This window comes from Pomacea canaliculata, linkage group LG1 (genome assembly GCF_003073045.1).
Source record: "Pomacea canaliculata isolate SZHN2017 linkage group LG1, ASM307304v1, whole genome shotgun sequence".
In the NCBI taxonomy this organism is placed as follows: Eukaryota; Metazoa; Mollusca; class Gastropoda; order Architaenioglossa; family Ampullariidae; genus Pomacea; species Pomacea canaliculata.
This window is the reverse complement of record NC_037590.1, coordinates 33894330-33920621: the sequence shown is the minus strand read 5'-3', so window position 1 is coordinate 33920621 and position 26292 is coordinate 33894330. Positions and strand designations below refer to the sequence as shown.

Below are 26292 nucleotides of genomic sequence, written 5' to 3'. Positions count from 1 at the left end.
GTCCTGTATTTGAGTTATTTTTCAGAATTTTAAACTATTGATTTATTGTATCACATTAATACTTTTTTCAAATAAGACGCACCCGACAGCCAGCTTATAACATAAAGTTACGTACACCAGCGCTCATAATCCTAGTCTGGTGATCGGCCTATTAACGGGACCGCACCTCGTTATTTTGTTGCAACAATATATGAATCTGCCATGGTACCTATAAAACAAAACCTTCAATTTTATGGATTATTTTTTTCATTGGATAATTAATCTTACCATAAAAATGACAAAGGGTTTAAATTTAAAATCCAACATGCAAAATTTGAACTAGAAATGGGCTTGATTGTCAAAATACAAATGAAAGCAGACGATGCAAGGGAAGTAAGGATATGCTCGGCGACTTTCAAAGCGAGTAAATCAGCATTCTCGAGGTTTTATGAATCGTGAATGTGATGTATTCTATACGAAAACTAAAGCAATCAATGGAGGCCAAAACTGCAATTTAAAAATGACAACAGGACAATATGATATAACTAAGATGTAGTTCTTACGTGTGGAAGTCCCATTTTAACATATCAACATCAATGGCGACCGAAGCAGGTGCGTGTTAACAAAACAGAACGAAAATTGAATCATTTCGCGCATTCCGTTAAAACGAATTTACTAGGTTATAAAGAAGATAACCATTTATGCAGATCAATCTTTTCTCATCCATATACAAGCTGTACAAATTTATATAGCCTTGAACAGTTAGAGCATGTTTTGAGTCACTTGATAACATGATCAACTAGCAGTCAAACTTACCTCCCTATTCACGGGCTTTAACAATAGGTGAAATTTATTAGAATTTTTTACGTAGGATTTGTACAATTAACGACATGTCTTTTCTTCACGGTTTGGGTTTTGCACATATGTATATTCGATTGGGGAAATTTATAACATCTTTCTCTGACAGTGTGAATGAAAATCTTTTAATCTTTTTGCCTTTAACATTTTTCACATTTGATGTTTTAAGAATGTAGAAATAGACCATATTGTCTTCACAATTTGCTTTCATTTTATGTTTGACTGCATATTAAAAAAAGTAAAATTTAGATTTCTGGCAGGTGTTTGCCTAAGCGATAATAGCAGCATTTTTACCAGCTTGCTTTTTTAAATAATAATGCTTGCTGTACCTTTCTCCCATCGCAATGATTTTTTCAGTCTAACATATGAACACACAATCATTTCTAATGAGTTTGTTCGAAACATTTAAAATTAAATAGTAATAAATAAAAGATTTAATGTTAACATATATTTCATGTTGATTATACATGTCGTTGTCATCAACCTTTTAACATATATTTTCAGTGTTTTCCCATTACATGTTACATGCTTTCCGAACAATATCAGAGTTTTGCTAATGCTAAGATCTTTTTAACATGAAGACTTTTCAAAAGGGTTTTTAATTATCTCAAGTGATACAGGCACTAGAGATAGAGTTTCTAATACTACAGTGAATGTGAAATATTTTATTTGAAAAAATTTCAAAAGTGAAGTTTTGAGTTTAGGGACACCAGAAATGCAAAATTTGTATGATTGCTAACATTTGAAAATTGATTTACTTTTGTCTCTTGATTCCAGTATCAGCTTAAGATAAGTAGAAGAGCTTTCAAAAGATTTGAATAACATCATTTTTACATCTTCGTTTAACATCTTCCCTCCTTTTTTTAATTTCCTTACTTTCATTGCTTATGCTATGGATGAAACATGCTAGAAAGGAGACAAACTAAATGTGGTATGAGACCATATTTCCTGTTAAAGATGTTAAAGAAGAGGAGGACTGCAATCCTGAACGGAAGGAAAGACAAGATGATAAGGGATAATGAAGAGGATTTTGCTAACAACATAAGGCAGATAGGCTGTGATAAGCATGAACATGCAGGATGTATACCCACACCATTTTTGATGATTTTTAAGAGAAGGAAAGAAGTAATATTCTGTGTAAAATGAGAACTAGAAAGTTCTTGAAAAACAGTAGTAAGTCGTTCACTGAGGATCGCTGATTTGATGGAGTATCTTTTTACCACTGTCAGATTCAGACACACTTGATTTTGAGTCAGCCTGTGGTGACACAGATCAAAACAAACCTTCAGCGTCCAGTGCAGAAGGGGATGAACTGGGTGGAGTATTGGGAGATGACACAGACCAGCCAGAGCCAGGTGGGGAGCCAAGTATGACATCAGACATGGGCAACATTGTGGCACAAGAAACAGGCAAGAGTAGCAATTGTTTTCCTTGTTGCAGTTTTGATGTAATTTATGTTTCTTTTTCCTTTGTAATGAGATATTGTAAAAATATGCTCAGACTCTTTTTTGCTGCATATAGCTGTCATTTTTTTTAATGGATTTTGTCTCCATTGGTATCATTTTGCTTTGAATAAATAAATAATGAAATCTGTGGTATAAAAGTAGCTTTTCCATTGATGCTTTAAGATGATCTTAATTGAATGTGATTTGGTGATAATATTTCTTTATTAGAGCAATGAAAGAAAACCTTTTTTTTTCAGATATTAGCTCTTCAGAGACTGTTGATTTCAAAGTGATATACAATAAACAGAAGTTTGATGTTTCGATGCAAGTTGACTCAACCATTAGTGCATTAAAATTTAAAGTTCAAGGATTGACAGGTATGATGTAACTGCGGCTTGTCTAAAATTAAAGAGTGTGTGTATATGCCTAATGTTTGAATATAGGAAGAGAGGTGTGTATGTGTTTAGTTATGCCTACTTGCATTTTGTGTGTCAGATGTTTAAGGCAATATAGCATATTTTTTTGAAAAATGAAGCTTTGCTGTATTTCACTAAAGGCTAAGAAAATGTTTTTTGCCTGTACTTAAAATATTTCTTTTAGTTTTAGAATATAAAAGTTTTCTTCTTCTGTAGACATTTTTTTAAAGCTGATTCATGCCTACAAGTTCTTCTTCCACATTACCACCTATTCACAATTTCTCAGAAAATGTCTTTTAATATATAAATGTCAAAAAACTCTTGACCAGAAATGATTTGATACTTTCTCATGTTCTACTTCAGGCGTTCCAGCATCAATGCAAAAGATTATGTTCAGAGGTAATTATTCATTTTGCATGATCATTTGTATAAACCTTCACAACACCATGTCTGCAGTGAGGAAATGCCTAGTTACATTACAGATGAGTTAGTGAAGCAGAAATGGCCAACAGAAGTGCTTTTAGAAAGAAAAGAATGGGGTGTGAGATAAGCGTACTTAAATCCTACCAATGCCTTGAACTGTTTGATGGTATCAGTTTGCTCTAAAGGTCTCCTAAACTTTGTTTTATTCCATTACAGTTCATTATATTTATAGTCAGAAAACAAAGTACATGAGACCTAAATGTAAATACAATCCAGCATTATATTTTTACTTTAAGATATGCATATTTCTTTTGTTGGGCTATGCTGTTGAAAATCAGACTTTAACAAAGAGTTTTTAGGGGATAATCTCTGTTCCAGGTCTTGCTAAAGATCAGCAGACGTTGAGAGAACTCAAAGTTACTAAAGGGGCTAAACTCATGTGGTTGGATCCACGCTCACTGATGTCCTTTCGGTCACAGCACCTGCAGAACAAGAATTAAAAGAAGCATCAAAATCTCCTGCACCTTCCAAAGAGCCATTGTGTCAACAGAAGGTAAACCTCCAGAGCTCTTTCTAACCATTCAATCTAAGCTTAAACAACATTGCTTGGAGTATTTGGGGAATGGTGTATAAATGTCTGCAGCCTTATCATGGGGTGACTGTTCCTTTCACTTTTATTTGTCACCAGGCAGTTCCTTTTATCAGTTTTCAAAATAAAAAGTTTGATCACTGCATTATAAATATTATGTCCCGAAATTTGTTAAATTTAAGATTATTTCAGCAATGATTTCATAATTTTTGTTAAGCATTATATATTTAATGCACCTGTGTGTGTGTGTGCATGCATGTGTGTGTGTGAGATAGCAACATAAAAAAGTTTTAGAAAAATATGGGAAACCAGAAGATGCTATGCCAGGACTTAGGAATGTTCGAGAAAACCTTCCACCTGCTCCTGTTGCTGGCATGTATAACAAATCTGGTGGAAAAGTTCGGTTAACATTCAAATTAGAAGCTGACCAGCTTTGGATTGGAACAAAAGGCAAGTTTCTGTTCTTGTGTTTAGATGCAACAAAATCCTGATGGATGCAAAAATATAAACATAGATTAATATTGTGTAAATTTTGTGCCTAAGCTACTTAGTGTACAGCAATTGCAAATTTGCTTAGTGGATAGTTTTACTCATAACATTTGTAAACATTATTGTTTGAAAAAACAAAATTTTCTCTTTCCACCTTTCACAAGAGATCTTTTAAAATATTTGGACATATTGGAAGTTATCTGCCAGCGCTTTTAACTGTTCCTGCTGCAATTCGCACCTGCAGATTCAAATGTCTTCATAGCTACAGCTCAGTTTTCTTGATTCGTCTTTATTGAATGAGCTAAGACATACCCAGACATGGAATTTTAAAAATAAGTACATTAAATCTCATCATTTTCAGAAATACTTAACATATAGACACTAGTGAGTGTGTGTTCTGTTCGTGGTGACTTTTCCAGATAAAACCTTGCACAATATAAGAATTACTAAATGTTATCTCCCTTAAACCATTTTTCGTAGTCTATAAGCCTTTGAAATCAGACTCTGGGCAATTTTCTATTTTTAAAAAAGTTTTTTTCCCCTTTTATTTCTTCAGAAAGAACTGATAAAATTCCAATGAATTCCATAAAGGCAGTTGTCAATGAACCTATCGAGGGTAATGAAGAATACCATATAATGGTGAGTGATGGTAAGAGGAATTCTGATTCCTTCCAGGTTGCATTTGTTTCAGATTTTTTGTCATTTTTATATTGCTTTGGTTTTATAGTTTCTTATTTGCAGACAGGCATATATGCTGTGTTAACCCTTTGGCATCTGTGCTTCATTGCTGTGAATACAATGGAGTTCTGGCACAAAAAAAGTTTGCCAATGTTAATTGTAATCAAGCCAAAGGCGTCAACAAGCAATAATTGTCAGCAGGGACTTTAATAGTTGCATAAAACAGTAACACTCTGTGTTGATGTCCCTTGAAGTAAATAAAACAAGTATTGTAAAACAAACAAGTCAGAGATTGGTTATTATATAACCAGATATTGTTGAATCAAATTATTGAGTCTAATAAGCATACTTTTCATGTTAATCTCAATCTCAATAACATAATCAAACTCAGTATTTAAAAAAATTCATTTATTATATACTCTACGACTTGTGCTGAATTAAAACATTAATTTGGTCATCTTCATATGCATATAAAATAGTCCTCATTTAATTATACTTTTTTCATTCAGCAGGTCCAGAAATCATTGCATCTTTAGCTTAATGATAGATGATTGAGTACTTTTTATTTTTTATTGATTTATTTGTTTATTTTTCTCAACAGGGTCTCCAGTTAGGACCTACAGAAGCATCACGCTACTGGATATATTGGGTACCAGCTCAGTATGTGGAAGCAATCAAAGATGCCATTCTTGGCAAATGGCAGTTCTTCTGACAATGCCAGAACTCAGCTTTTACTCTGCTCAGACTTTCCTTGTGATTGCTGGCTGCCTCTTTAGTGTTGCATATGAGCTTGAATGATTGGTGAGGGTTGTAATGTGGGGAAACATGAGAAAGAAGCGGGGCTGTTTCATTGTAAATTGTTATTTGGGGTTGGGGGCAGAGGGTGGGGAGTTTAGGGATGTAATTATTCTCTTTTTATTCTTGAGTGGAGGACAGGTTGGGAAAGCAGTTTTTGGGTGTTTGGATCCATATTTCTTTTTCTTTTTTTTTCGAAGCAGATGTTTCTGTCAAGCCTAATAGTCAATTGAAGATGCTGAACCTCCTTGTCTTTTGGCCAGATTGCTTCTTTTAAAGAATTAAGCATGATATGTTTTGCTGGCTTGCCTGTGATGTCTGTTAATTTGGGTTTTGCATGATGCAAAAGCACTAGTTAAGTTTCCTTTTTTATGATTTGAATGATGGAAGATTGTGTTAAAGGAGAGAAGAAGAAGTCATAAATTTCATTTGTGCAAGCAAACCATTGAAGTAAAAATATTTACTTTGTCATTGCAAATGTAGGTACATTTTAGTCTGATTTATTTTCCCTTTCTTTTTTGAAGTATGAGAGACGAAAGACAAAAGCATAAAGACAAACATGGTACATGCATAAACTATAACTGGCTGAAATTATTTTGAGTGTTTGATGATGCTAGAAATTGTTCAGTAATGCTGTGAAAGTTTGGGCTCACTGAATTCAGAGTGTGTGTGTGCTTTAAATCATCTATACTTTAAAAACTTTATTTCATGTGCCATCTTTGCAACACTGCTCATGTTTGATCATTTTTAGAAATGAATACTGCATACTGCAATTAAATTTTAAGCTGTTTTTGAGTATAGGTATGTGCACATGTTATGTATGTGTATGTCTGTTGTATATGTACTACAATTGAATTGAGTTTTGGGAGGTAAGAAGACAAGTAGCTATAAACATGAATGTGTATATTCTAATGTAGGGGCAAAATATGTCATTGAAACTGTCAAAATTATCATTGAAAACAAATACTCAAGCACTCATGTTGGCATAAAAATCATCAAATTCAGCTCAGAACAGTGTAAGTTGTTTTTAGTATCTACCATTACTTTAAATATTAAAAAGTCAAATTAAAATTGTCCTTAAAAAGTATAATAATTATTTTAATATTGTTACATCATATAAGCTTATGTGATACACATTTGTTTGTCACATGTGGTGATGTCACTTTAAAGAATTTCCCAGGAAACTGGCTAAGGAGCTTTTTACAAGTAATCAGTGTGTGTTTCTTCTGTCTCGACGGTCTGTGTTAAAATTTCGGAGAATTCTTACTCACAAGTCTATAGGTGTACTACATGGAGACAGAATAACAAGCACTGTCCTCTCTTTCCAATGATCTGTCCACTTGTATAATGCAATAATTTTTCCAATCTTCTGTCATTTTTCATTGCCACCTTAAGCAGCATACTTAGATACTTTTATTCCTTTTATGATTCTCTGGTCATTTGTAACCTAGGATGCTCTGTTAGATCATATTCAAAATCTGTTGCCCCCACTTCTGCTCTTTTGTATAGTATAAATATTTTGCTGTGCTTTTGTCAACACGCTTTAATTCTGATGCTATATTTTTTATTAGGAGTAGTCGTAGGTGTAAAGGAAATATCAAACAATATTATTTGTTGGTTTCACAAGGAAGCAACAGGATAAGCGCTGTAAAAATTACAAACATAAGTACAGGGGAAACAACACTAGATGTCGCTTAAATGTGCGTCATCAAAGATTCTAACGGGGACCAAATAAAACTAATCGATCTTCCTGCGGTCGCCTCAAGGGTACAAACATGTAGGGTAATCTAACCCCACTAAGAGGCGTGCTTCCAGATAACATGGAATGAAGGAAGGCAGGGTGTGTATAGACCTCTAAGGGAACCGTGTAATCATGCATTGGTATACACAAGCACGTATATGCACTGCAATTGCTGCCGGGAATAAATTTTATCGCTGTCGCCTTGATGAACTTTGACCTGGGCATACAAAAAAAAAAAAAAAAAAAAAAATGGAGGCTCACTGTGACCCTGACACCTAAACACCAGACTTACCGTGTTGTTGCTTGCATTATGATGGGATTTGTGTCTGGAACTGCGTGTCCAACGATCAGAAGATAACCCCCGTCTTTCTTTCCCATCGACAGTGGTTAGGGTTAGGACAGACCGAGGGATAAAGCTTTTATTCATTACAAAACAAAACAGGCCTGAAGTAGGATTGATTGAACGTGTTATCGGACCGTGCGCACACATGGTAACGATCAGTGTTTGGACGCGTGTTTAGTCTCTGGGTGAAGTTTACGGTCATCGATGGGCCGAACATACTATATGCAGGTCCCATAAAATTATAATGGAGCTAAAAATTCCCATCACATGTACTGACGTGTTTTGGGTGATGCTGGGGTAAACACTACACCTACTGCTCTACCAGTCGTATAAAACTACTTACAGTACAATATACTTCCTGATGATAATAATTATGTACAAAACACTGTGATATTTCGTATGGTATGAAATCGCCTGATTTCTCTTAGACCTCATCGTCATCGTCTGATAACGGTCAGACTCGGAGCGAGTCTGGGCAGACCCGCCAATGTTAGTCGTCGATGAAATGCAGCAGCGGCAAAGGGGCGCCGTCGGGGCAGATCTTGAGCACCTTTGAGTAGGTCCCCCATCTGGCAACCTGAGCACTCCTTGATGTTTACCAAGCAGTATTTTTATTTATTTATTTTTTTTTGCGTGCTTCTTGCAGGTACTCCTGGAGGACTCGTCGGTAAGGTGCCGTACCGAGCGACATGGTCGAACTAAACTCATGTTTGCAATACAGTGCAGTTATGCATGCACTAGATGGAAACCGAGAGTTTGTAGGTTATCTGTCTACATCCAACAAAGTCTGCACCTAGAGGAGGTCCGTTGCTACCTCTGAGGTAGCTTGCTGCTTTCACCCTACGCCTACGATACAGCCCCCAAGAAGCATAAAAGGGGTGGGGTCATATCCTTAGTCTGTACCATTTTTAAGTCAGAGGACCTATAACTCTAACCCTTTCATTCACATCTACCCCAGACGCAGCTTTTCCTCAAATTGATAACAAGGTCATGGGGTCATCGTCGTGGAGAGGTTAAAAGTCCTCGCAGCTCCAAGCTGTGGTGCACGTTTGTGTGCACGCATTTGTCGTCAACGCCGACTAATCGGATTTTCACGCTGGATTACCCGCCTGGATTCTTCAGCAGGACTGTCAACATCAGTATGCGGCTTTTCTTGATTGATTGGCAGGCTCCTGTTTTACACAACATGCGGGGCCAAGACAACGCTGGTCGCCATTACTATTCTGTGGCAGATGAGTCGGACAGGTCATGTTTGTGCACCTCCATCGGCTCCTGCCACCGCCACGAACGCAATTTCAGCCTCGGCGGAGATAGTCGTGGGGATTCATTACAGTCTTGTCGCGGTTGGTTGCAGCAGTCGTTCAATCAGTTCATGCCTGCGCATTCGCACGAACACTATCACTCACAAGCACACGCAAACGCGCGCGCTTCCACTCACCTAAAGAAACATGCACTCACATATCACATAATAATTTGGAGAGGACACCAAACACCCTCAAAACCACAAATACTTTTTGAGCTAAATACGAAACATAAGCAAATGTGTTCCCAAATCCTCTTTTGATATGGTAGCACAGCATCGCACTTGTCCAGCCGAACATGCCACCACTCTATTACCTATCACCTCCGCCCTAACCTGTGCCAAATCCAAACATCCAAATCCAAACATCAGGTAAAGTGAGAGCACAATACAGACTTACAGATTCATAAATTAGACACATATGAACATACACCCTCACACAAAGGGAGGATGGGAAGAGAGTATTGACTTCTCATGGTATGTGGACGCCTTTGAGGAGAAGTAGTTAATCGTGATGAAGGATTAGCAATACGTTCCCCCGTGCGCAGTTGTTCTGCTTGGATTGTGTTCCATCCTCAGCAGCCAGTGAATCACCTGCATGCACGTTGTCGGGGACAAAGACCGCGCGATTAACTGGAAACGTCTTTCCTTTCATCCTGACGTCACTGTCAAGGACGGTTAATGGAGCATGATGACTATGCATTGTAAAACCTCCAGGAGTAGCAGCGAAGCCAGTCTCGATATTGTTTTCCAGAGACAGGTTAAGTCCCGACTCCATTTGTCTTTTTTTCTTTTTTTTTTTTTTTTTTTTTTTTTTTTGCTGGGTACAAACTCTTTCCTCCTCCTTATTACGGCCGTGCTCTTAGAGTTATCATTCTCCCAGAAGTCCTTTCTTCGTGTTCAGCGTAGCAAGAACTTTCTAATGAACTGTTGGCTTTTATCACATGATTGACCATATCCAAGCACTGGAGCGAGAAACCAACCACATCCGTTGTCATTCGTGCGTGCGCTATGGCTTATCTGCCCAACAATGATTGAACTGTAGTGTATCGTGCTGCGTGCTTTCAGACGACAAACACCGGACACCGTTGAAGTTTGATGAAAACTGTATTAGTTTAACATAACACAATATGGCTGATGCCTGTTCAAAGCACGAAAGGGTAATGACTTTAGAAAAGACCCCGAAATTCCTCCCAGTTTAATCACAACATCTAGCTTTAAATATGCTTTATTTTTTGTTTCATCCTTTATTGGTTTTTTTTTTCATCCGTCCATCTAAATTTTCAAGGCATTAAATAAAGGTGAGGGGTTAAACGAAATACGTTGTGGACTTGTCACTCCAGCTACCATCAAGGATTTTATGAGCAAGAATACTTTAGAAGTGCTATGCTAGGGATGCAGGTCCTCCCGTAATTGGCTTCGAATACGAGCCGCTCTGACAGCAGGCCGCAGCACCGGCGATGTACCCAGCAGCTCACCTGAGACTTGCAGACCGTTGTGATGACGTCAGTGGCTTGTCGTTTCCTCCTCACTTAACGATGGTTGACGTCACGGACGGCAAGGAGATTGGTGGGGTGATGGTGAGGGATGGAGAAATCAGGAAGTCTCTCAGGTACAAACACGCACACTAGCGCTGTGCTACTTTTTATGTCTCTCTCTCTATTTCACACACACGCACACGCGCGGCCGAGAAATTGTTCTGCGGTTGTTGGTGACCTGCTGTTGTCCACGAACGAGATCAACATCTCTGCTTAAGGTGGTCTGCGAGCGAGCGATATGACAAGTATGGACAATCCTGGACAAAGCTTAGCAGGAACGCTGCTACCTTCGCCATGGAGTTGCACAGACTTGTCACAGACCTGACACTGACTTATCAATCTTACAATCGTCGAAGTAATTTATGATGCTACCTCAGACATTTTCAAAACAGTTTCGCGTCACCTTACCCACCTGACATCTCATCTCAGACGTCATATTGTGGGATTGTTAGCAGGTCCCACTAGAGGGCGCCTGTCACTTTTACGGCTAAAGGTGGGAGGATAAGGAGTGAGTGGAAGGGTGATTGGAAGGGTGAGTTATTGTTTTACCGAGCTAACAGCTAAGACTGGCATGGAGAAAAAGAACAACGTGCCCGAGGCGAGATCTGAACCAGGACATTCAATCCACACTGTTTTGGTGACAGGTTACGCGACCGTATGGGGGCAGGGGGGAAGGGGTAACAGGAGAATCCGTTATTAAATTAATCTTTGTAATCTTCATCGTTATCTGCTGTTAACTGAATCCCAACATTATTTAAAATTATTTTAAAAATTCATAGAAAGCTTCTTTTTAAACCTCAGAGCTCCATTTAAAAAAAAACACCCCAAGATGGTGATGATATTTTAACCAAACCTAGTTCATCTACATGAGGCGCCAGTTCAAAAGGTAAAAGGGTTACGTTGTGTGCAGGGTAATTCTGTTTGTTTTTTTTGTGGTTCACGATACGAGTTGCACACATACTGTACAAAAGCAAGCAAAAACAAAACAAAACAAACAAACAAACAAACAAACAAACAAACAAACAAACAAACAAACAAACAAAACGATAGGTGTATTTAGCTAACGGTTGGCCCTCCTACACACGGCCGAGGGCGAATCCATTAGCGCGTCTGGCGGTCAGCAAACACCGCACGTCCCCAGGTGTACCGCAGATGTTCCTGGGAACTGCACAACCATCGACAGACCTGTCATCATTGTTGGATAGGGGTACGAAGGTGGGGGTGGATGGCTTTATTTGGTAAATGCACACACGCCAACGTGTGTGGCGGAGGGGGAAGAGGGGGACCGGCACCGCAGACTCACCTCTGTCATCTCCTGTAGATGTCTAGCTCATGATTAAAATATTTTCTTCGTTTCCTGACTTTTTTAGCGCTTGCTCAAAGGATTTTAGTGAAGTGAAAGTGTTTAAAAATTTGTTATCAATCAATCAGTCAGTGCATTTATAGAGAGCTTTTTCTCCAACAACAGTTGACTCAAAGCGCCTTGATACATGCACGTGCACAAGCACATCCCCTCTTTTAAGGGCAGGCATCAAATGCACCTTCACTCACACACATTGCAAAATACTGCAAATTTAGGTAAATACTCCCTTTTCTGTTTTTCAAGAAACACGATTACAAAAATCACTACACCCTGAAAAAGATCAGCAGCACAGACATGAAGATTATAGAGGAGGAAGTCGGTCTGGCAAGAGCGCATTCTCCGTTGTGATACGTTTACACACTGAAGGCCTTAGCCAATGGGAAATCTGGACTATATGTTAATTAAGTTTGTGTACAAGGGTGACATAACGATTTCGACCATTTTTTGTGCATGGTGATATTTGTAGACGTGTTTCTAGAAGATGAAAGTAGAGCTAATTCAGACTTTAAAACATAGTACATTGCACTCAGCCGTACTGTCATTGAAAAAATTGTCCACCCACTAGCCAAATATATCTTGATTTTGTAAAAATGTGATTGATGTCGGGGTAAAAAATTATCTTTTAACTGATCATTTCCCAAGTTCACGTTAAATTGTATTTGAGAACCGGCTAGAACTTTTGAACCTTTAGGATTTAGATTTTTATAAATGAAAGTCAGTAATAATTTGAATGATATTCATGTTTGACAAAGCGGGTCGGTTAGACTAATAAACAGCTCAGTGGAATCACTGACTCTTTTATTTCTTTATCCCTTTTCTTCGTTTTTTTCCTTCCTTCGGCTAGTGCCACCTCAACAATGAGTAACGTATGTCGTCTGCACAGCAGTTACCCATGATAGAAATAAAATCACCTGCCGTAGTGAATAATACCACTTCTGTTCTAGTGTCTGATGACGAGGGCAATAATAAAAGTGCAGAATCAACGGCATGCACTTCTTCACATTCAGCTCACAATATGGCGTCCCAACCTTCCGCTCGGTAATAAAACAATAAATTATACCGGTTAGTAATTATGTTCTTTGTAGTTGCTTTTTATTTACTGAATCGAACCGACTTTAATCAACTATTTTGTAGTTTAATCATTGAAAAAATGGCATCGCTATTTCACGCTGTGCACAGTGTGCTAGTAACCCACATTTTACACACGGTATCGACGTGCACCAGGTGCGTCTACACGGATTTGGGAGGAAGGTTGAGAGTTTTTTGGGGGGAAACCAGGGGGAGGTAACAAGGAAGGGGGTGAACCCGATCGTTACAAGTGATACACGAGCTCTGCTTGCATCTGCCGTCGCTCACAAATGCACGCTAAAAGCAATTTGTCCGTTTGTCAACAGAGACGCGGTGCTGTTAGACAGCGGTCTCAGCTTCCCACATGGCAGGTATAGGTAAAGAGTTCCGTACCTCATACTTTAGTGCTCTTCTCCCGTTAGACATTTTGTTACCAAAAAATAAACAACCTTTTTTGTATATTAATGTGTTTTAAAGTGTTGAAATATGTCTTAATAATGGACATGCAATAGTCCAAATGATCCATGTCATGGTATTCATATGAATGTATTCGTGTGCGTCCTTTTCTTACGTGTGTCACATATGTCTTTATCATATGTGTATCATGAAAGTGTCTTTATCATATGCGTCCCATATGTGTCCTTATTACAACATACTGTAACACAGGATGTATTTCAACTCTCTCGAACACTTTCAGGTTTATAAAAGGATGTGCCGTTTTTGGTAACAGTGTTCAGAAATAAAACACTTGAGAGTGTAGTGGTTGTAGGGGAAAGGGAGCGCAAGTGCTTCGCCGTGAGTCCAGCACGGCACGTGAAATGCATTCTCTGTCCCGCTCCTTCCGCTGTCTGTCTGTCCTGATACATCGAGCACCTGTTTTCTTCAGCTTCCAAGGCCAAGTACTCTACACTCGGTGAAAGGAGAAAGATGCAAGTAGTCTCATCATTCCTTCTCCGAGTCCCGTCTAGGCGTCTTGAAATCCTTGTCCGTTTGGCCCTCCGGTCACATACCAGATGCTGTTGCCGGACCTTCTCACTGCCCCCATCACCTCCTCCATCGGCTTTTGATCGCCGTCAACATCTTCACGGGAAACCCCGCAGACGAGACTTCTGCCGCCCGCTGGCCGTGTTGTTAGCAATTCACTGGTTTCTCAACCACCTCACCTCCGGCCGTATTCCTTCAGCACATGTCCACCTTTGGCCCGACGTTAAGAAAAAATATCAGTACCTTTATTGCAAGTTAATCCCCTTTAAAAAAAAAAATTTTTGCGGAACTAAAAAATCCACAGGTCGAAGATGTTTTATAAAGTCTGAAGAATAAATGTAACATATATGTATGTTGATTAGAAATAGATATAAATAGCGGTGGTCCTCGTTTAACCCAGGGGTCTGATCACCTCAAGGCTGCGCCAGGACCAGCAAAGACGTGGGGCAGACGATCGATAGCGCCTATAGCGCTGACTCTTCGCCAAATCGTTGCCAGGCAACCAGAACCGTATTTTAAGAGCTTGTTGCTGGTGTTGAAACGTAGAAAAATCTGCATACTCCGAGACAAAAGTCACTGCAAGGAGGTATCCAGGCAAGTCGTCCAGGCACTGCACACCGTGACGGAAGGAGTGGATCCGAGAGACTTTTGTGGACCATATTATTTGTAATAATTGTTTTAAATATAAGTAAATAAACTCAAGGTCGAATTCTTTAACAAGACAAGGTCCTCTTTTTATACAGAGACGTGTAAAGAGGGATTCGCTGCGGCCAGTGGAGACTGTAAACACAGAGGAAATCTCTTCGAAAAAAATAACCAAACAAAGTAGAAGACGCCAACAAATATAAAGGTGACAAACTCGAATGCTTTGTTGCTGAGATGAGGTGGATTTCATGGCTGATGTTGGTAATAAAACTCCAAGTCTTGATGGCTGCAACAAAATCTTCTCAAAGAGAAAAGTAGAGATTAGGGTCCAGACGACAAATGAGGTGGGACTGGAAAACATCATCAATGAAACCTTATCCGGTTTGGGGAACACAAACACTCATCAGTCGACCGTTGTCTCGTAGTCATCATGTAACATAAACGCAGATTAACTTTTACATTCAAAATTAAATTCATTCCAGGTATGTGTTCGCAGTTCATTCACTTCTGATGATACTAACAGGTCTTGAAAATAGCAAACAAGCAAACAAAACAGTTTCTTTGATTACAGTGGGCCAAGAAGATATCTTTGTAAATTAGAGCTTGTTTTGTTTTGTTTAGGTGGGGAGGACAATTTATTTTCTCAGTTCGTGACAGCTGACGTCCCGTGATGTATCCCATGGTGCATGCTGTAAATCTGTCTTGACCGGAGTTTATCAGGTGTGTACCTCAACCTGTAGACAATAATCTTAAAATATATTTTATTTTGAAAAAGAAATTTCTTGCTATCAAACGTGTATACAACAAAGCTTTCATTGACCTAAAGGGTCTTTTTAATCTGAATCTGTGGCTATGTTCGTGACGTTTTTATACGACTGTAAACAGTTACCAATAAATAATAAACAATATACAATATATTCCTGCTAATAACATCCTAAAGCGTGATGATGGTGCCCACACTGTACTGCATTGTCAGCGCTGTATTACTATATCTATATAACAGTCCTTCTCTTGCAAAGAAAGTTCCTCAATTTCCCACACACGGTAAATAGATGCGTTCAGTGGTGCTGCTCTTTTCATGTGCATCCTTCTCACGTGCAGCAAAAGGACGTCAGTAAGTCTGAACCGCATGTCGAGGTTTTCGTACCAGTGTAATTATTTTTCTCTTTGCACTTCCTTCTTGACATCGCACATTATTGCAGTAACTACCCCTCCAAAACACACACAAAACAAAACCCTTCTCTTCTTCAGCAGGAAAATCACTGTTATTTGATCGAATAGCTATGTAGGATTTTCTGGTTTTACTCGTGTTCACATGATGTGGTGGCTATTCCAATCAGCTTTTCTCTTGCGCCGCCTTCCCCTTGAATTGAACCCATAGTTAAATTTTTTGCTTCGTGTTTAAAGAGTTTATCAAAGACGAGCACGAAGTCTAGAGTTGGCACATACCAGCAGTTACTTGCCAAGGAAAAAAAAAATGCGCCCTGAACAGGCAAAATAATGTAGGAGTGAGTGACGGAAAAACTGCAGAAATAGCGGCAAAAAAACTGAAGCTGCGACAAAAGAAAAAAACCCACTAACAACCCCCACTTCCCAAACAAACAAATTAAATAATCCCTCGGAGTTGTGGCAAAAACAAGAGACTTGGCGATAACAAGACTGGGATTTCGACAAAGTTTTGCAGGAGTTGTGTCAAAAAGAAAAATAAAAGACGAGCGTTTCCAACACGCGGGAGTTGTGGCAAAAATCCTGGGAGTTGCGGCAGAAAGCGGAGGATAGTGGTTGAGGTCAGTCTGGCCCCTTCGTCGTTCATCGACCAGTGGAAAGTTTCTATGCCGCATAGTCGTCTCTGTTCTTGTCAGTTGACGCACGCAGGCGAAGAAAAGGCTGACGATGCCGTTATCTGCGATGCTACGGTAACCACGGTTGTGATTACATCGAACTCAGCGCCAACAGCTTTCGTGATGTCTGCTCGCTTGCTCGTTCGTGCGCGCGCACAACACACATGCATGGAGAACGACGACAGCCGACATCGCCGCTGCTCGTTGGCTGATGCCAGCAGGAGGAAAAGCGGTCAACTGAGGGGTACATCGCCCTTGCGAACGGCCCGATGATGTCATGCTGCCAAAATCAGTTGGAATATAAACCGTGACCTGCTTCGTCTGTCCTCAAAGACAAATGATCTGCGAGGTACACCCCTTACTCGTCAACAGGCTACCACGCTCATCCTCTACCATAGACAGGTCAGAGAGAGAGAGAAGGGGAAACAGGAAAAAATAGGAAAAAGAGAGAGAGAGGTAAGGAGATACAGCACAGAGAGAGAGAAAGAAGGGGAAATGGAAGGAGAAAGAATAGAAAGATATTTATAGAAAGAAAGCAGAACACGAATGAACAGGACCGATTATTTTATAGCAAGGGGTCAGGATGAAGTCAATTGGAGAAGGGAAAACAAACCCGCGCAAACGGTCGGTCGATCGGCAGTAGCATGCGAACCCACCGTCACGACTGGGAAACATTGCGAGTCTGGAAATGACGTCACTAAGGTCAAAGGTCTGTGGATAGTCACAGCAGTGACCTGACTGTTGCACGACCACGATTGGCTAAGCTCAAGAGATCACGGTGGACAACTGGGGTCGGGGGAGAAAGGGCGGCACCGTTGTTCGTTGGCGAGTGCATATTGCAGTCCATAGAGCTACAGTTGTGGTCTTTGACTTGTTTTGCTGTTGATCTGTCTTTGTATTTTACTCTGAGATCACCAAGGGAGGTAACTAATGATGTGTGTGTGTGTGAGAGAGAGAGAGTAGGGGGAGGGAGAGGATGAGCATTGCTAGATATGTAGTACAGTCACCAGGTGCATATTAACACCGTCCTTGACCCTTATCAACCTCTCTCACCGTAGCCCGTATCGTAACCAACAGCAGCACCACAGACATCCCTCCGGCACTTACCCTCTCACCTCCCCCTCCTATTGGGGGGAAACCAGCGATTACGGACGGCCGCATGTGACAACATCGATGTTTTAAAACGGACCGCTACACCCGCTGCGACAGATGTGCAACATGGCGTGGCGATACAGCACGACAAACCTACAATTGCTCGGCTAAGCACTTCAGCAGGTACAAGAGCTTTTTTTCGATTTGGTTGCTTGCGAGGGTCAACAGACCTTATAAATATTGTTTTCGTCTAATATTTCTGCTCTTTGATCGCTGATCATTTATTATCTGTGATGATACTAATCTTGCAGAAATCAATGTATGTTGGATAAGAAGACAAATTTCGATAAAAGATAGGAGAGGGTCAGGCCTTACCCCATAGCAGTTCCCATGAAATTCTTGAAGATCCATGAAAACTGAGATAGATGACGGAAGTCTGGTGTGTAGGGTTGTGTGCACAGCTACAACACCTATAAATATGAACAATTTAGTTGACTGGTAATATTTAGTGTGCCGCTTAGAGTACTGTGTGCCCCTCACCAGGTCATCTTTGTTGTGTCCTAGCCATACTCTTTTCTGTCAACAGTCTCAATCAGGATTCATAAATTAGCAAAAACTCGTTCCCATTTTTTTGCATGGCTAATTTGTGGGCTGTTTTGTCACCTAACATCTGTTGCATGTTTTTTAGGGGATGGCGTCCTCTTTGTTGTCGCCATCCAGAAATGGAAGAATAGCCCACGAGTGTTGTCCATTATTGCGCTTTTGCAGGTATCAATAAATCTTTTTTTCTATTTCTTAAATAATGCGTGGCAACGCCAGGATAGTCCAGGATAAAGACATCACGACAAGAGTTCAGTTCCTCAGCCATTATGTCCTATATTGTAGTACTAATTCGTGCTGTTGGTTGTCTAAGGCCTTCAGGAGATGGGTGCACAATCGTGATACTGGATGCTAGATAGTTAATATTTTTATAAATATTTTAGCTTATTGTTCATGCATTAGCCTCCAGTTATCGCGACTGCGCACGCGGACACTGGAGCCCAAATAATCCGCTTGTCGCAAAGAATATCAAAGACACATTGAGGGACAATGCCAAAGTAAACAACTACGTTGAAAAGAATTCTAAGACCATCTTGAAAACATGTACGATGGAATGAACTCGAACTTTCAATCTGCTTTTACGGGAAACGCTCGCAAAACCTGTGCTATTCCTCATCCATGCGGACAAGAACCTTAAAAAATGTGCCACTTGTTACGCCAAAGAAGACTCGGTCCCCTAATAGAGACAATGATAATGATGATATTGATGAGAATAACGATGAAAATGACCATTCTTTATCTACGAAAATGAAAGGATATACAACAGAGAATGACAGAGAGTTGGTGAGAGATGGTACGTGCTGACTACGTGACCACCACGTAGTGCGGTAGCAAGTCACGTACAAGACCGCGAGTGCGCGAACCGCCATCGAATCGATCCACGGTCGCAGTCCATGGCTCGCGGTACAGGACGGCGGCGTCGCGCGCTTGTTTTTGTCGCCAGCGCGCATGAGCGCCGACCTACGGCCTCAGCTACGGCGCTGGGAGGAAGAGGTGGCAACGCTGTTGTGTGTCGGCGAGGTTTGGAGGGGTGGGGGTAACTGCAGGCTTGTTTACACCCAAGGCGCCGCCGAGCCGGCCACGACTGCTGCTTGACGGTCGCTCTCGAGCTGTCTCGCTCCCTCGCCGAGATTTTGGTGCAGCAGCCTCTCCTGCAGTCAGTCACTACTCCATCCATTCCTACCGTTGCAGGGTGTACTTCCAGCACGTGCGTCAGGGGCAGTCTGCTGATGGTCATTCCTCGCTGTTGTCCAGTGCCAGACTTGCCGCAAATCCATACCAGTCGCTGCTGCTGCTGCTCCTCATCCTCATCATCCTGTTGTCACATCGGCTGGATGTTGGCCGTTGCAGACTGGATGCGACTCTCCCATGAACTTATTTAGTTTTTATTGTTACTAACGTAGATGTCGGTCTAAAGACCGACCTCTTCCATCTATCCTGCAGCTGCTAGGTTGGTCTAGTCACTCTAGTGTCAAGGACACCAAGTACGTGAGGACTAGAGGAGTTCTTGTGGAACCGTCGTCTAGGGATGCCATCCAGATACATATGCCATCTAAGTCCTTTCTTCCAACTGCGTCTCCCTTGCTTTTGTTTATGGCGACACAAATTTTGAAACAGACTCACTGTGCGCCTGTATTTTACAGCACTTCTGTGGTTGAAAGCAGCACCACCAACAACAATAACAACAACAAACCACTGAGAGTGGAAGAAAGGCTATAACAACCTACATCCATCTGTCCTGTTGGAAGGTAACGCCAACCGAAGTCTCCATCATCTACTGTCACAGTGAGTCTGCTCATCCATCTGTAAGCTGGCCACGATGTCGGGTGTGTACTTAAAGGTAAGCACCAACATGTTGATTTTACTGTTGTGTACGATGTTCTGCTGTCTGTAGAGATGTTCTTTGTCCTTTCCCTCCAGAGATACAATGTGTTGGCACTATGATTTCAATTACAATGTGTTTATGCTTCAGGAAGCGTAACGCTTGTGTAATGGAGTAATGGTTGGTTGTGTTTTATACTGTGCCAGATGCTAAGGTTATATATCATGGTAAGTGCGTGCGAGCAAACGCAGAAAGGCGAAAGACTTCATGCAGTATTTGGGAAGATGACTATTGCTGTTGTTCGTAACTGTGTAATGCTGTCATAGAGAAGCTGTCGGTAAAAAGACTGATGAACACAATTCTCTGGGAGAAATAAAGCAAAGTGATGTCATATGTTGTCTGACAAGGTTACATGCGAAACAGGAATAAAAATCGGGACAGAGGTCGGCAAGTTCGGACGCACTCGCACACGCACAGAACGCACCCGTACACCCGTACACACGTACACAAAAACACACAAACTATTTATTGAAAGACCACCAGTAAAAATGACCTACTTTGAGTAGCAGGTGTTTGTGACTATCCGAGTGTTACATCATTCAGTGAAGGTGAAGGTTATGAGAGTCTTCGGCGGGTTGTCAAGCTGATGGCGACAACAATCTGGGATCTCAGCATCTGTCACTACAGCCGCGTGTGTTCGCGAGTGAGTGGGGATGGATAGGATGGAAGAGAGAAAGAGAAAAAAAAAGAGAGATCGTCTCTCCGTCCTTTTGATTATAGTTTAATATAAATATATCCTGTGTATTGAATGTGCATGCGATCACTGATGCAAATGCATTTAAATGTATGTGTATGCATGTTATATAAATGCATGAATAGATATACACACATGTGTATGCATGTCTGTATACTTTATGGACATGCTTACATCGTTCTTTAGTACATCAATGTGATATGACGAAGGATAGAACTAAGAACCATCTTGAGCTGATGGTGCCATTGCCATTAAGCCCCAACAATCCCCAGAACCACTGAGGTGCAAGTATTTAGCTGAAGGAACTCGTAGAGGTTATTATTAGAACTACTGAACTTAATGCCTCAGATATTGAACTCCATTGATTTTTCCATTCCTGGACTTGTATCTATGATTGTTATTGGCGAAAATGTTAGAATTCTCTCTACTGTTGTCTTTGTTGTCTTCTTTCTTTGTCTTTGAATCCAAGGTTGTGTATCTGTTTTTTCGCTCGTTTTCTTGACCCCTGACCTCTAGTTGGAATGTCTGAAACACAACGACAGTTTGTGACGATGACTTTGGCGATGAAGAGAACGGAAGTTGAGAACAAGCAGCAGCCCATGCACCAGCAGAGCATTTCAGAGAGCAAATAATGAGTTTGATAAAAGGAGGATTGGCAAACACCAGAGCCGCCAGCAATGCCAGTCGATTAACTGCGCGTGCCGAGGTCCCAAAGACTAACCTTACAATCTCACAGCATGCTGACAGTGTTCTTGGTACTTGACCTTTTGACCTCTTGTCTGCAGTCCTGCCTCCTGCTTCCTCCATTGTCTTCACTGCAATAGTGGGGATTCGATCTCCGTGATTGTTATGTGTGTGCGTGCATGCGTGTATTATCATCGTCATTATATTTATTGATTGTCCCGGTCAGTCAGAGATTCTAGATGAACTGCCAAAAAATCAAAAACAACAACACAAAAACAACAACAACAACAACAACAGACATTAAAACGCATCGTAAAAATTACCAGTGTAGAAGGCGACTTTTACCTTTCCTGATAAGTCAAATACCCTTTTCTTAATGTCACTGGAGCCGAAGAGCCATAGTGTAATCTGGGTGGGAAGGGGGAGTTAATCCAGCCACATACCCAAGAAGGTCTCGAGCCAACGACCTTCTATAGCCAAAAACCCTTACCCCTCCTTCCTACACCATCTTGCAGTAAGCGATCTTTCTACCAAGTCAAGCCGACATTTTTCTGACAGTCATCCTATTCTCCGTTTCAATTCGTATAAAGAATTGTGATGAAGAGTTCGGATCGTCCCGAGGTCTGCAAGATATACGGGCACTTGCAGCCACAGTCATGCACTAAATGTCTGCTGCTGTCAACGATGATAAATCGTGAAAGGTCAGTGCCCTTTGCAGCTAATAATACCCGATAAAAAATAAAATAAACGATACTCGTGACGACAGTGCACAGATGTGCCTTTTGTGTTGTTATCGCCGGGAGCATCGATCTGAAATATCAGCCAGCGCCCCTCACACACATCGGTCAGACCACTGCCAGAGTTTCTGTCGGACAGGCAGACGAATGGAAGCATGTTGCGTTTATGTTTCAATATATTTGCGGGCATGCAAGCCTATTTGAAATTCATACGCGTGCATGTATGTTAGCGAATGTGTAGGTAGGTGTGTACGTGTATCTCTGTGTTCTAAAATAAGAAACAATAGGTCTAGTTATTTAGTTATTATTATTTTATCACGTTAAATCACATTAGTGGTTTGCTTCAGACATCAGCATAGTATGTGTCCAGTGAACGTCCAGAGAGACGAAGCTGCTGGAATGCTCATTTCCTCTGGAATATCAAAAGGCAAGAGCTCCATGAACCTGGTCGATGGAATCTCTGCGTCCCATCGGCGCCAGCTCCGTGTTGTGGAACGAAGCCCGTAAAACCCTGCTGTAACTACTGTCCCTCCTTTACACTCCCTGTGGAACCACAAGTTAGTGTCAGAATAGCCAAGCATAGCAGAACATATCATAGCATAGCACTGTCTCAAATGGAACGAGGTTCAACTCCTAACAACGCCTGCTGGTTGACCCCACGGAGGGAAAAATAGGAGTGGTAAGTTAGCCTGGGTAGACCTTCACACCTCCGCTCGCTTGGAAAATAGTCCCAAGGCTTGTGGGTAATCGTGGGAAAGATAAAGGCTAAAATAAGCCCCTACAGCAAATCGTGAGACTACCTCGGGTGGTAGGGAGGGTTTCCACAACGAGAACTCCGTCCTGTGTCCAAGGTGACCCTTCGGATAAAGGTATGGCTGTGGCCACAGATACCCTTTGGGGCCGTAGTTAACAAGGTTAAGTCTTTGCCCTAGGCCTAGAACAACATTGGAAGCTCAAGGACAAGCGTCTTGTTTCGGAATGTATAAAGCAGTGTACATGTGTTTTACCTCCGGAACCGTACTTAAAAAGCGGAGACAAAGATGCCGTGGGGTATAGAAACAAGAAGAAGTATCCACGGTGTCTGGGCATCGCATTGTTATCACGAAAATAAGACTTTTTCTTGAGTTCTCCAATTTTGGTCTGGAGAAAAGACTTATTCTTGATTAATAACTACGGCCTTTGGATGGAGATAGGCGACACTATGTGTATAAGCTCATAGAAAAGACTATGGACAATCGACGCAGAAGAAACATCATGTCAGATCGGTCGAGGACCGGGGTAACAACGACCACGCAAGTTCCAGGGAGGGGACAGCAAAAATGTGTGCTACTGGAGCCCAAGCAGATGTACTGATGCTGAGAGAAGGAACATCCATTGGTACATGAAATGTCCGGTTTTACACCAATGAAAGAACTGGCAAATGAGCGGGAACAATACCAGTGGGCCATTATAGGAGTGTCAGTGGTCTTCAGGGTATTGTGGAGAAAGGTCTCATCGAGGTAGAAATGGCCCAGTAAAGAAATGGACTAGTCGTTCCCTGAAGGATCTGCTCACCATCCTCAAGACAAGCCTTCAAGGTTTTGTCAACTACTGCGTCTATTCAACTGTCCCCCTCCCCAACGTTCCGGCAAAACAGCACAACCGTTCGTCAACGAGTAAACGAATGAATAGACGAATTAATGACCGTTTGTGGTTTTTTAAAGAACAATAACATTTTATGTGTGAGTCAGACTAGACTCTTTAGTATTTACTTAACAACCGCAGCAGCTGCTGCCCGTAATTACACCGAGCGGTAGCGCTTGAAAGCCTGATGATCTAATTATCATTGCATGCAATTATCGGGGTATGTAGCCTGATCTGTTAGAGGGCGATTTGGGTATAATTGTTCATTATATGCATGGTGAAAGACTAACAGGCACAGAGAAATAATTGTATTCTGTTTTAAAATACACACACACTCACACGTTGTCCCATGTGTGTTTGTGGCTGAAAAGAGAGAAGAGAGAAGAGAAAGAAAGAACTTGGACATCAGGCTTGGAACTGTTCTCTAAACTGGCAGAAGACATCACTCAGTCTTTTTCTAAATTTCTTTTGGAAGGCCGTTTACCCAATCTTCTTCACGAATTTTTTCCCCACACTGTAATCTGCCTTCTTCATCTCCTAACAGCATCCCATAACTCCTCAGGTTTATTGACTTCATTATCTAAAGATTTCATTTTTAATTGGACGCAGGTTTGTTCTTTCCCTCTTAACAGACGTTTATAGACTTTTCTTTCTCTACTGGAAGCTTTGCTATCTTTCTGTTTTTCTTCCTTTTTAAACTTTCTCAGTTTAACCATACATTCTGTATTCTTTAGCAAACCATTCACTAGGGTGTCTTGTGTTACACACTCCAACATCCTTCTTCAAAGTCTCGTTGAAGGTAGCTATAGGTGTGTTTATATCACTTGACACTTACCTAAAAGACTCCTAGAAATAGAGTGTAACATATCGTGGGAGGATTATAAGTGGACATATAAGTGGGAGGATTCTAATCTTTCACCGATGGTTACGTCTGTAAACCTGTGAGTAAATTCCAGTGAAGCAATAACAGTAATCTGTTGTTTTTTTTCTTGGTCTCATATGATGGTGAAAGACTGTTCTTTGTTACACCATCCATTTAAGTCAAAGAAGTTTATAATAAATCCGATAATTTCTACTAAATATATTAACTTTACACCATCAGGGTTTCTGCTCTGGCACCATGCTATCAACATGGTTCTGTCATGGGTTTTCTCTCTGTCTTAGCTGCTTTCGTTGAGAGAGAGAGAATGTATTAATGGACATCGCTGGAGAGCTTGTCCCCTCCTGCCATAATTTTTTTTTTTTTAAAAGCAAAGACAATCCTCTCTGACGTACTTTAAGGGGCGACCTACTTTATTTTTGACCGAGGACAATAAACGAATTTCACAATCCAGCTGATGACGTACGAGGGCTGTTCTTTGTACCCGAAACCCAGTTTCATCGCCTCTCATCTCCTTTACTGTTGTGACGTCTGCTAGCGCACTTTTATTCAGGTCGAACACAAAGCTGCACGTGCGAGCGAGCGCCAAGCATCTGTCTTGTGAGAAAGTGGCATACTTTTTTTGTATTGCCGCCATTTAGCTCTCGGTGTTTCTTTTTTTCTTGCTGCTGGTCACTCGGTCAACAACCTCCAGATGACTGACCTCCATGTATTTTGTTAATGAATACAGATTATTTTCTAGGTTGTATTGTCAGTTATGTGAAGCTGGCTGCTAGGTAAATTGACGGCGAGAAAATGGAGTGGGGGATGTCTTTGTTACCTAGCTATAACCGTTACTGTAAATTTGTTCAAGCTCCTACTGAGGTAAAGGTTACACGAAACGATGTGTCTGTTATTGAGCTCTATCATTTCAACCTCCTACCATCACCACAACAAATATCCATAAAACCACCATTACCGCTTCGACCATTACCAATTAAATTATTACTGTGATCGCACAAACCAGTTTTATCGTCACCACGACCATCATTACTGTTGCTGTTCCTACCCTATCATTACCATTAAATTACTGAATTTACAGCTTTTCGACCTCAAAATATTGTTCATCCTACTTCTTAGTCTCACATTGTCCTCCCCTGATGTCGTTACGAGTTGGGTATATGTTCCAGGATAAAGTTTTGGAGTTTATTTAGAATATACAGGAACGCTGAAGTTATCACCAGACTATTGAACACAGGCATCATCAGTTTCATCTATTTAAGTCTGATCCCACCACCTCATTTCAAAGCTTAAAAGAATAAATATTAACAAATATTAACCCGCAATTACAAAGAGAGAGAGAAATCTCAATAGTGCGATTCTAAAGAGTTATTGTGTGTCATGATGCCAGCCCTTGTCACATGTTGCAGTCCAAGATGATCCTGGAGAAGCTGAGCGCTACCATTTCATGCCAGAGCTGTGGCAGCCTGTGCGACTGCTGCTGGTGCTGCGAGAAGCCGAAGAAGGAGGGCAAGGTGCGGCGCCTGGACATCCAGCATCCCATCATCACTAACGAGCCTCCGCCTGCCGCGCAGCATCAGCAACAACAACAACGCCTGGACTCCT

General features: G+C 41.0%; 1 protein-coding gene and 1 long non-coding RNA gene across 2 annotated transcripts; both read left to right on the top strand.

The window, feature by feature from the left end:
- Nucleotides 1-436: 436 nt before the first annotated feature.
- On the top strand, nucleotides 437-6676 carry LOC112572256 (ubiquitin domain-containing protein UBFD1-like). The gene is given in 9 exon segments (XM_025251840.1): nucleotides 437-591; nucleotides 2067-2246; nucleotides 2540-2659; nucleotides 3062-3097; nucleotides 3500-3559; nucleotides 3562-3674; nucleotides 3986-4160; nucleotides 4756-4838; nucleotides 5479-6676. Coding segments are annotated over 9 exon segments (894 nt in total). The 5' UTR covers nucleotides 437-575; the 3' UTR covers nucleotides 5590-6676.
- Nucleotides 6677-17632: 10956 nt separating this feature from the next.
- On the top strand, nucleotides 17633-26261 carry LOC112567717. Its single transcript, XR_003099862.1, has 3 exons — nucleotides 17633-17770; nucleotides 19831-20027; nucleotides 26097-26261. It is a non-coding gene; the product is annotated as an uncharacterized LOC112567717 (long non-coding RNA).
- Nucleotides 26262-26292: the final 31 nt, after the last annotated feature.